This window comes from Hemicordylus capensis, chromosome 6 (assembly GCF_027244095.1).
Source record: "Hemicordylus capensis ecotype Gifberg chromosome 6, rHemCap1.1.pri, whole genome shotgun sequence".
Classification (NCBI taxonomy): Eukaryota; Metazoa; Chordata; class Lepidosauria; order Squamata; family Cordylidae; genus Hemicordylus; species Hemicordylus capensis.
Window position 1 is genome coordinate 90354496 of NC_069662.1, and position 12005 is coordinate 90366500.

Here is a 12005-nt window from a genome sequence, read left to right on the forward strand (position 1 = left end):
TAGAGAGTGAATGCCATCATCAGTGATAGGCACAGAACTTCAGCCATCTGTAAAAAATTTGCGGCTGAGTCACTTAACTGGGCCTGGGCAATGCTTCAGAAAACCATAACAGTTGCCCTGGGGCAAGTGATTGGTTTCAGTTGTTTATTTTGAGCCAGGTCTCATTTTAGGGACAACTAGGGAAAGTCAACTGTGTGGTTAAGAATAGTGGGTGGAACAGCAGGGTTATGGCTTCCTACCATACGCTTAAACTTATTCCAGCTTGTCATCTTCTGAATTCTCAGTCCCTCTCAGCCTGTTCTTAAAGCTTAGTTTGCTAACATTTCCTCAAGCATTTCATGTCCTGCAAGCTTGTGTATCAGTGCAAGACATATTTAATTCTTGTAGTGCCCAAGGCAGAAATAAATTAGTTGGATCAGCCTTTTCAGACAATAAGAAGCTATACCTCTTCATACTCTCACTAACATCAGCAGCAAGCCATCCTATCCCCATTCAACAATAAGTAGGAGTAGACTTGCTGTGATGGGAATACTCTTGTTCACCTTTAACACAAAAGGAGGAGGAGGAAGAATATTTGCACTTCAGTGCTCAAGAAGGGGCATGCACAGCCTTGAAAGAATGAAGTAAAAAGTTAAAAAGCAGTAAAAGATTATGTAGCAGCAGAAACTGTAATGGTGAGGGAGTTATAGCCTTGCTCGAGTTCAGCTCTGACATGCTCTTAAATGACCATTTGCCTGGTTGCTTATGGTATGTAAAAGTTTTGTCTCAAATGATTAGCCAGGGAAGATTTTGTAAACTAGAAGGTAGCTTTTATGGCAGTACATTCTCTCTCTCTTTCAGAGAAAAGGTTACCAATGTAGGTGTGTGCAAAATTTTGAAGGCTGGCAACTTTTACAGCATTAGAAACCTAGCTGTTTTAATGGCTCCTACACTTGAGAGTACAGTGTGGAAGAAAGTGCAGCATAATCAGCAAGTTTACTCAGAAGCAAATCCCAAGTTCAGGAAGCCCTAACAAATATGCCTAGGACTGTATCCTCAACTTCAAAAAGCCTTTCGAAAATTGAGGAAATGAAACGTGGGAAAAATAGTACCACTTGTGATTCCATTAAGTGACCACTGGTACTCCAACTGAATTCTACATACCACTCACAATAGGAATATACCTGGTAGGGTGGGGGCTGGAGAGGGTGAGAAAAAGCATACTATTTTTCAAAGAGACTATTTTTTCAAAGTGTGAGTGCTGGAAAAATGCAGTCTTGGATGAAGCCATTTGTTTCCCTTACAACTGTGTGAGCAGCAGGGTGTGAAAAAAAGAAAAATCTCTTTGAATGTTTAAAAGAATGTATTTTATATAATACTTACAGCTACTTTGTAAACAACATGTTTCCATCATTTCAACGGTTCAGATATAGACAGGACATAGTCAGAGTAAGTGATGAATTCCGGTAGTTCAGTAAAGCCAGGCAGATGCAGGATATCGACAAGAGAAAAAGAAAAAAGAGAAAAAGAGAGTTACTTACATTTGCACACACCACACACATTAGTTACAATTTAATTTTATAATTAGTACCTACATTACTGGTACAAAATATGCAAAGAGTGTATGCTTTCTAGAGGAAGGAAACCTTTGAATACACACTACTGTTCACACAGTATTTTCTTTTCCAAGTCGCTAAGCCAAGAATACTTTAATCTGGGTTTGTCTGTTTTTACTTTTATTATGCTTTTTGAGTCAAAAGAATCCCTACAGAAAATATACAACTCAATTTCTAGAATAGTACTAAAAACAAAGTGAACAGCATAATATATGATATCCAAAAATACTAGTCCATAAATTGGAACACGCTTAGATCATACTCCAATCAATTTAATTTGTGATAAGCAGGATCAAATGAAAGCTACAGAACAATGACAATCAAAAGTTGCAGGAGATCAATCAAACCAGTTGCAGAGGAGTAACAGCAGGAGGGAGGGCATGCCCTCAACTCCTGCCTGTAGGCTTCCAGCGGCATCTGGTGGGCCACTGTGTGAAACAGGATGCTGGACTGGATGGGCCTTGGGTCTGATCCAGCAGAGCTGTTCTTATGTTCTTAAGAGAATAAACAGTTAGTACTCTAGCTTGTATCACCTTCTGTGATGCGCCAGAAGACTGGCACCCTGAAGTCCATAGCTGTTCAGTAATCACCCCCACGGTTACCAATACAGTTCCTAGTTACAGAATGCACCCTGTCCTGGGTTCTCTCTAGGCAAGCTAAAGAGGATCTGCTTCTTGTGAATGCATCAGATTGAACTCCAACGAGGGGATAGAAGCACTGCTTGTCAAATGTGTGGTAACTCCCAGTGGCACTGGAATGGATAGAGCTTGGTATGCTGAAGTGATGCACGTCCTTATCCAATGTGCAAGGGTGGCCTTCGTTACTTTGGCCCCCAAGGACATGGGCTGGAAACAAACAAAAAGTGCATCAGACTTACATATATCTCAAGTCCTACAAATATATATGTGCAGAGCCTCACACACATTGAGTTTATGCTAGAGGCATTCCTTTGGGTGTTTTGGATCTGGGTAGAAGATCCACACATGCCCTGAGTGCAATGAAAAGAGGAGTTGATCTTAGGTATGTTGTAAAGCACCATGCACACAGATGACACTATATAAAATAGATAATAGGGCCAAAGATTAAAGGTCCTAGCCTCCAAGACTACCACGTCTAGTTGAAAGATGCAAGCTCCTTCTGAACGGACAGTGCCCCCAGTTCTGAGACCCTTCGGGCAGATGTGATGGCAACCAAGAAAAGAACCTTGTAGGAAAGGAGCTTAAAAGGGATAGATGGTAGTAGTTTGAAGGATGCCAAGTTAGTGTGTTTAGGACCTTAAGATTCCAGGAAGAAAAACTGTGGACTGGGGGCAATGCTATGTTGGTAACCCTCCTCCCCACCCCAGGCCGCAAAAAAAAGAGATGTGTGGGTATAAGGAGCCTGAGTTGGGCTCCTTGAGGTTTAGTACAGAGAACAGCACTGATGCCTGATGTTTAAGGGTGTTAGGATGAAATCTGGTCCAGGCCAGCCTAAAGAAAGGCCAACCTGTGGAGTACAGGCTGCAAGGAGGTCTATGCATGTCTCCTTGTCCAGTGAAGGAAGGCAGCCCATGTAGCATGATAAATACAGTTAGTGACTGGGCAGCATAAAGCCAAAATGGTATTCTGCACTGCCCTGGGGTACCCTCTGAGTCTAGGATGGTGTGCTCAACATCCAGGCATGGAGTTGTAACTAGTCTGGGTGTAGCAGGGGGCTCCAAGATACGAAAACTGGTTGCTGGGGAAGGTGCCATGGATGGGCAATGGAAAGAGCCAGCAGGTTGGTGAACCACAGCCATCACGGCCAGTGAGGGGCAGTTAGGATTATCTCTCCCCTTTCCACACTTAACTTTGCCACCAGCTTCGACAATTTGATTTGAGAATGAAACCATATGACTGGAGAATGTGTACAGCTTGGCAGACATCCTGCCCTGCCCGAGCGGGAAACAGGGAGCAAATAAAATTATTGTTGAGCTACATGTATAGCCAGAGGCCTTTGATTCTCATGTGGGTCACAAGTGCTGCCCTGATCTTGGTGAACACTTGTGGCACAGAGGAGAGATCAAAGGGCAGGGCCTTGTATTGAAAATGCCTCTGGTTTTATCAGAAACCTCCTGTGAGCTGGCAAAATTGGTACATGGAGATAGGTGAGGTCTATGGAGGCCAGATAATCTTCCCCTTCAAAATTTTGGCTAGTAGATACAGTAAAATTTCAACTGAGCAGAGATATTGTCCCTGTAACTCTGATGAGATTGAATCAGTTGCACATGTGCTCCTGTGGTGTGTTTTTTTATATAGGTCTTAGGCAAAGGTTAATTGACCCTTTTTTACATAATCTGCCAGGTTGATCAGACAAATTCTACATCAAGTATTTGCTTATAGATGTGAATTCGTCTATCACACACAGTTGCAAAATTCTGTACTGCAATATGAGTTCATCACACTCTGCTCGCTAATGGTTAGATACAATGTGCAGTTATGCTATTAATATGGCTATGTTTAAAATTTTAGATTGTTTTAGATGTTGTGTTCTTGGTCAAAGACTATAATAAAGAAAAAAGAAAAAAGGAGATGAAGTGCTACCACCTGCCACCTAGGGGAAGATAGATAGTTCTGTTTGTGGTTGTTTCTGGATCTGGTGGGGGTGGGGGGCTGGTACTGCATTGCTTGATGAAAACCTGTTCTATTTTTGATTGCTCATTGTGGCTGGCCAGAAGAACGAAATGGCCAGTTGTCCCAAAACCTGTAGGGTGGCTTGGAGGAACAAAAGGAAGATTGGTTAGTATGAGACGTTCTACATATATTTTATTTATTTATTTATTGTTGAATTTATATACCGCCTTTCGTTAAAAGACAACCCCAAGGCGGTTGTACATATATCCCTACAGCCAGAGGGTGTGGCTTTTTTCTTGTCCTGGATCTCAACCAGGACTGGGTCAAGGGATTTCCCAAACAGTTTGCCCCCCTTGAATGGTGTAGAAGCCAGGCTGAACTTGGACTTGGTGTCCACTTGCCAGTTCTTAAGCCATAAGGCCTTATGAATAGCTATATTGGTAGCCATAGCTCTGGAAACAGCATGAATGGAATGCAGGCTTGTGTCTGCCATGAAGGCAGCAACAGGAGCATCAATTACAGGAATGGAGAGCTCTGTCATAACATCGCTGGGCAAGACACAGAACTGGGTGTGGGGGGGAGCCACCTGCTTTCTAGAGTTTGAGTTATTCCACTCTGTAAGCAAGGTACTACGAAAGAGGGGGAATGGAACAACAGGTTTTTAGAGATTAAAAGGTAAAGTGTGCCATCAAGTTGATTTCGACTCCTGGTGCCCACAGAGCCCTGTGGTAGAGTACAGGAGAGGTTTACCATTGTCTCCTTCTGCACAGTATAAGATGATGCCTTTCAGCATCTTCCTATATCGCTGATGCCCGATATAGTACCAGCAGGGAATCGAACCAGCAACCTTCTGTTTGTTAGTCAAGCATTTCCCAGCTATGTGATTAGGAGACAGAAAAACATCCTGAGATAAGGCAGGCTGGAGTGCAATGTGTTTCTGTAGGGGCAGAAACAGCAGTGATGACTCTTTTAGCCTTGGCTAAAAGAACCTCATAAGTGTCATGTGAAAACAAGTGTGAAATAGGGTTGGCCGGTTGGGACTCATCCAAAAGCTCACCCTTATCTGCGGAGATGCGATTATAGGAGTCCTCAGGCCCTGATCCAGAGTTTGGAACAGACCACCTCTAAACTGGCAGGGCAAGCAAGGTCCCTACTGGGCAAAGTGATATGGTGAGGACTCCTGGGTTCTGGAGATGCACTGCCAGACATGGATGAAGAATGACAGCACCTTCTACACCCAGTGGTCCAAAGCAATGTTCCCGCTAAGGCATGTGCTCACATGTTTTTTTAATGTCTACACAGTTTTGGATCCCGCTCAGGTTGAATCAGGAAGGTCTCACTCTGAATGCACGTGCACACACACTGCCTTAATACAGCCACCCAGAACAAAACTCATTCCACACACAGATGGAAAAAGAAATTAGGGAGAACACTGGCCCAAAGAGCCCCTTGTCTGTCAGGCTGCTGTGAGATGAGGAAACCACACCGCGTGACGGGCTGCAAGAAGGGATTCCCCTGCTTTCCCTTTGGTTGTATCCCTGGATGCCAGATGTGGAGGGTAGGGAGGGAGCTGATGCAAGACCTGCAGGGTTTGTCAACTGAACCCTAGACTCCTTAACCACCAGCTCCTTAACAGACTGGGAAAGATTTTGGGGCTGAGTTCTCAACTTTCCAGTTGCAGATATCCAAGGGCATCTCCTGATGGGCATCTGTAGCACACAACACTCGCTGGGGTCTAGCCTGGGCCAGATTGTCCTTGCCATAGTGTCTGTGCTCTTGCCTTGGGTGCTGTTTCCTACAAAAGCTGCACAGGGGTGCAATGGCCTCCAACTTTGTTCCAGTAACCCTAGCTATCACCTCCTGTTGTACCCAAAGTGCCTGCCACAGGAGGTCCTGCAGTGCTACCGCAAAACCACATGGGGCTTGCCTGGGTTTTTTTTAATCATCACATGGGTCCTGACCAGCAGTGCTATGAGAACACGGTGTACATGGTTGCTTCACCAACTCCATGTGAGCAGATATCGGCTCTGAGCGAGATCACTGGCCGCACAAATGGTTGGGTGAGAGGCCCTAGTGCTTCACCTGAGCCTCATGCTGTGAGCTAAAACCAAAAGAATGGCCTTCCTCTAGAAGTCCAGGCCCCTTTCAGCAAGGTTCAAAAGCCATCTAATTATCTATGTTCTTTATTTGGAGCATATTCATATAGGATACTAAATCTGAAGAACTCTCTGCAATATTCTTCATTTACAGGGAGAAATCCATCTTCAGCCAAAAATAAACTACAACCAAGAGATAGGATAGTGGTAGAAGCCATATTACAAACAGTCCTTTTTCAGCAGCAAATCCTGCCCATAATCAGGCTACTATTGCATCACACTAATGTGAGCAGGGGATTTGAACTCTGTTCTTCCTGGTCCTAGTCCAGCACTCTAACCACTACATCACGCTGGCTCTCATATACACATTGCCTCCATAGGCTTTAACCATGCTAGCCAATCTCTTGAAAGAAGAGCTCATTTCCGAACATATCCAGAATATGGCACTTCAAACAGATTTCAGCTCTCATTACTCACTTTAAAGGTAAAGTGTTATTCAGTCGGTTTTGACTCCTGGCAACCACAAAGCCCTGTGGTTGTCTTTGGTAGAATACAGGAGGGGTTTACCATTGCCATCTCCCATGCAGTATGAGATGATGCCTTTCAGCATCTTCCTATATCGCTACTGCCTGATATAGTTGTTTCCCATAGTCTGGGAAACATACCAGTGGGGATTCAAACCGGCAACCTCTGGCTTGCTAATCAAGTAATTTTCCCCAGTGGTAGGAGAGCCTCAGGAACGGGTTATGCAGTGAGCATGCTCGAGACAGAACTGGACATGTGACTCTTTGTGGGCGTGTCAGCCTCCCAGTTCCAGTTCTGTCTCGCTCGGGACAAGACTTTTTTGAGAGAGCTCGGTATTTGTCAAGTGTTTTCTGATCCTCCACACTGCAGACCCTCGGGGACCACGGTTTTGTTGTAAACTTTCAGAAGAGCCACCTGGAACCAACACAACAGTTAGTCCACCTCGGGGCCCTATTCGACACTGCGCAGGGCACGATATCGTTGTCACAGGAGAGAAGAGAAAGAATAAAGCACCAACTGCAGCCCTTATTGACCAAACGGACGTGGGACGTCATGATATTATCCCAGGCACTAGGGAGCATGATAGCATGCCTGACCTGCACCCCGTGGGCCAGATGGCACTCCCGTCCACTGCAATGGGTCCTTCTTCCATGGCAGGACCATGTGATGGCGGGCAAGAAGACGCTTATCAGGCTGCCACAACAAGTCCAGAGGTCAATACATTGGTGGCTTTCCCCAGCCATGACCAAAGGCCATTTACTGGAAGTCCCGTCAAGGATAGTCCTTACAACGGACGCCAGCCTCACAGGTTGGGGGGCGCACTGCCAGCAACTATTCACACAAGGAGTATGGACACCGGGGGAATCACGTCACCCCATAAATTGGCTGGAACTCAGAGCAGTTCGACCGGCTCTTCTCCACTTCCAGAGCCTGATTTCGAATCAACATGTCCTCATAAGAACGGACAATTTGACGGTGAAAGCCCACATAAACCGGCAGGGGGGCACCAGATCGCAAAAACTGATGGAGGAATTGAACCGCCTGTTCAGATGGGCAGAGTCGAATATCCTGTCCATCTCAGCAGAACACCTAAAAGGGGAGGAAAACAACCTAGCGGACTGGCTAAGCCGCAAGGCATTGGATCCAGGAGAATGGGCACTGCACCCAGAGATCTTTGCCCAGATATCGGATCGGCTGGGAACTCCAGCGGTGGACCTCTTCGTGTCCGACCACAACCATCAACTGCAGCGCTACTTCACCAGGTACCAGTCCCACAGAGCAGAGGGAACGGACGCTCTACTTGCCCCTTGGCCAAGGGGTCTGATGTACGCCTTCCCTCCGATCCCCATAATCATGAAGGTACTCAGGAAAGCGATTCAAGAGCAGGCGGATCTCATCTTGGTGGTGCCGCACTGGCCAAGACGCCCCTGGTTCTCCACAATAGTCGAGTTTGCAGTCGAAAAGCCATGGTTCCTACCGCAACGACACGACCTCCTGCAACAGGGCCCAGTGTATCACCCAGACCCCAACTGGTTGCAACTGAGCGCTTGGAGGTTGAACGGTCAGATTTAGCGGATCGTGGATACACAGACTCTGTAATACACACTATTTGGGCGTCCAGAAGGACCTCCACGCAACGCATTTATCAAGTCACCTGGTCAGCCTTTTCCAAATGGGCGTTCCGGAACGGGGTAAACCCCTTGCACGCAGGGGTTCCGGAAGTCTTGAGATTTCTGCAAGAAGGACTAAAACTACACCTCCATCCATCCACATTGCGCAGACAGGTCTCGGCCCTGTCCTCTGTTCTCAATATCACCTCAAAGAACAAACACGACCTGCATCCTCACATTACCAGGTTCCTTAGAGGAGCCACTAATCTTGCTCCACCTGTGCTTCGGCGTTTCCCAACTTGGGACCTCAACAAGGTGCTGAATGCTCTTCCCAAGCCACCCTTTGAGCCCATCACAACGATTCCACTGAAAAACCTCTCTTACAAAGTCCTGTTTTTAGTGGCTATCACCTCAGCTCGAAGGGTTTCCGAGATGGGGCGCTATCATCCAGAAAGGAATTTTGCACTTTTCAGGATGACGCGGTTATCCTGAGACTTGATGAAACCTTTTTACCTAAGGTCAACTCAGTATTTCATAGGTCTCAGGTTATCGTTCTCCCTTCCTTCTGCCCCTCACCTGGCCATAGGAGGGAGAAATTATGGCACAAATTGGACGCCCGCAGGGCATTGCGTATTTATCTTAAAAGAACCAAGGAATTTCGAAGAACAGACGCTCTATTTGTCTCTTTTCACCCCCACTCCATGGGTAAAAAGGTCTCGAGTTCTACCCTAGCCGGGTGGATACGAGCTTGCATAAAAATGGCTTACTTGGCCTTACACCTGAGCCCACCGGGGGGGGGGGGTAACCGCTCATTCCACAAGAAGTGCCGCTACTTCTGCGGCTTTTTCGGCACATGTTCCCCTAGCCGAAATTTGTAGGGCAGCCACTTGGTCCTCAGCCTCACCATTTATCAAACACTACAAGATCTCTGGATTTAATGAACGGGAGGCGGCCTTTGGCCGCACCGTGTTACAACAGGTACTTTAGTCACATCCTTCCCACCCGGGACTAATATATGACGCTTGGACAAGTCCCGTTCCTGAGGCTCTCCTACCACCAGGGAAAAAGAAACATTGGTCTTACCGTGAAGGGTTCTTTTTCCTGGTGGTAGGAGAGCCTCAGCCCCGCCCGGATGCTCGAACTTACTCTTCTGTGGGTGGTTCAAAAGGGAGGTGACAGGCGACTCTCAGGGTAACCAGATTATTCCTCCAGCCTACTACTGTGTTCTTGACGTTATTTTAATCTGTTGATTGTGTTGTCTAGTTTGAACAGTTTACAGTTATTTAGACCTTCGGCAACCGACAAGCTCTCTCTCACTCTACAAGACTCATAACCTCCTCGCTCAACATCCCTGGAACTGGGAGGCTGACACGCCCACAAAGAATCACATGTCCAGTTCTGTCTCAAGCATGCTCACTGCATAACCCGTTCCTGAGGCTCTCCTACCACCAGGAAAAAGAACCCTTCACGGTAAGACCAATGTTTCTTTTCCCTGCTGCACCATTAGGTGGCTCATTACTCACTTTACTAAAGCTCTTTTTTACTATGCCTGCTCTTTCATACTTCTTAGACAGCAGAAGATTGTGAAATTTGGCTGACATCCAAACTAAATTACACATGAATAGTACCTCTGAAATTAATGGAAGTTAGTAGTGACCAACTTGTCTAATTAATTTCAGTGGGACTACTCATGAGTAATTTAGTCTGGATGTCAGCCAGTGATCTCTGAAAAGTGGATATATTGAAAAATGAACAATCACAATTTGCTTTCCAGCTATATAATACACAAATCAAGAAAAAAATCCATGCAAAGAGAGGAAGTAGCTCAGAACATAAGTGGGAGAGAAAGAGGTACTAAATACAGCAGCACATCAGCAAACATTATGAACTACTCTAAAATGGAGAGACCGATACTTTTCTATTTTCATCCTTTCCTAACTTTAGACTCAACTGAAAGGAGGACAGGTAAGTGCCAGAACAACAAAAAAGTTGCTTAGCAACCAAAAAATACATTTTATTACACTGCTGCCAAATATAAGCCTTCAAGTCTTATTTTACTTGTCAGAAGTAGTCTCTCCAAATACTTGAAGCTCAGATAGCACAACACTTTTCCTGTAAACAACTTACTGTTCCTGGGTGCTTGATAGCCCTTATCAAAATAAGGGTAAGGGTAATAAGTTTAATTGTAAACTGCCCTGAGCCATTTTGGAAGGGTGGTATAAAAATAGAATGAATGAATGAATGAATGAATAATAAAATAACCTCTCACACAGGTTAGTAAAGCTTCAGAAGCTGGAAAATGCAATAAATATTGTGAAAGTTGATATCGGCAGGAATGCAAACTTGGCTATAGTTCAAAATATCTGGAATTTTGAATTTTAAAGGAATTCAGTTTAGAAAGTGCTTAAGATGGAGAAGTTTAATCATTTGCATAGATCTTATGCTAGGAAAAATTGTTATGCCAATATAGCTCAAGGCTGTATGCACACCAACATTGTTAGAACTACCAAAATACATTTACTGCTCAAGTAGTCCAACATTTGACATTAGTAAGGGTACTTAATACAGATTTAGTTAATGCTGTAGCCCTCTATACAAATGTAACCACTTTTGACACTAGGAGAAGTGAATATTGACTGGATTAGCAAAATACTCTTGTTCTCTTCAACCATCTTCAAGGAAGTGTAAAGGTAAAGTGTGCCGTCATGTCAATCAACCAACCAACTTTATTACGGTCAAAGACCAGCACAGGATATAGTACAGATAATAACATAAAAGCTACCATGTGAAGTAGAGGAGCAAATTAAAATCAAATGATCAGTAGTTAAAGGTCTGCTGCAAGGGTTATTAACTGGCAATGAGAACCCAGAGGATCTTGCACGCTGCCCCGCAGAATCTAGTAACATTGTACATAAAAGTCCGATCGTCATCTGAGAGCAGCATCTTAGCGTAGACTTGACTAGAGTGACTAGGGTATTTGAGAAGCAGGGGAGATATGAGCTTGTTACAGCTGTCTTTATAAAAGGGACATGAGAGGAGCACATGCTCTATGGTTTCCACCTCCCCAGAGTCACAAGGACAAAGCCTTTCCATGAGTGGGATATTCTTGTATTTGCCTTCCAGAACAGCGGAAGGAAGGGCATGACATCAGGCAAAGGTGAACACTCTTCTATGGCTTGGTATTTCCAATTGTGCCAGATATGCAGAGGAGGAGACGGTAAATCTACAACTATCTGGGGCCAGAAAGCCTGGCACCTCATTTAAATCTGCCTGGCGATCCATGTCCAGAATACTCTGATTGATGGCCATTTTCGCCTTGTCCCAGCCCATAGCAAGAAGAAGGGATGGGGAGAAGCCCAAATATGCCACTTTGCTGAAGTCAGCCCATTTCCATGAGGATTGAAAGTTGTCCTGCTGGGATAACGGGGCCAAGCCCCGTGGACAAAAGGCTAGTTTGAGCAATGGCTGAGAACTGTCATCCAAACCTTAGCCTCCACTTTTATCATGCCAGTTTCCACCCATAGAGTGGCACTGGAGACACAGCAAGGAACTTGTAAGGCCCCTCTCAAGAATTTAGATTGAACACAT

General features: G+C 45.1%; 2 protein-coding genes across 2 annotated transcripts in view; one reads left to right on the forward strand and one right to left on the reverse strand.

Annotated features, from left to right (window-relative positions):
- Window positions 1–9211, forward strand: part of LOC128329542 (uncharacterized) — a 36301-nt gene extending 27090 nt beyond the window's left edge. Inside the window, exon 2 of the mRNA XM_053260947.1 lies at window positions 7857–9211. Coding sequence (XP_053116922.1) covers window positions 7857–8909 — 1053 coding nt within the window. The 3' untranslated portion in view covers window positions 8910–9211. The remainder of the gene's footprint in view (window positions 1–7856) is intronic.
- Window positions 1–12005, reverse strand: part of SEPTIN7 (septin 7) — a 128288-nt gene that overhangs the window by 99012 nt on the left and 17271 nt on the right. The gene's annotated exons all lie outside the window — the stretch shown is intronic.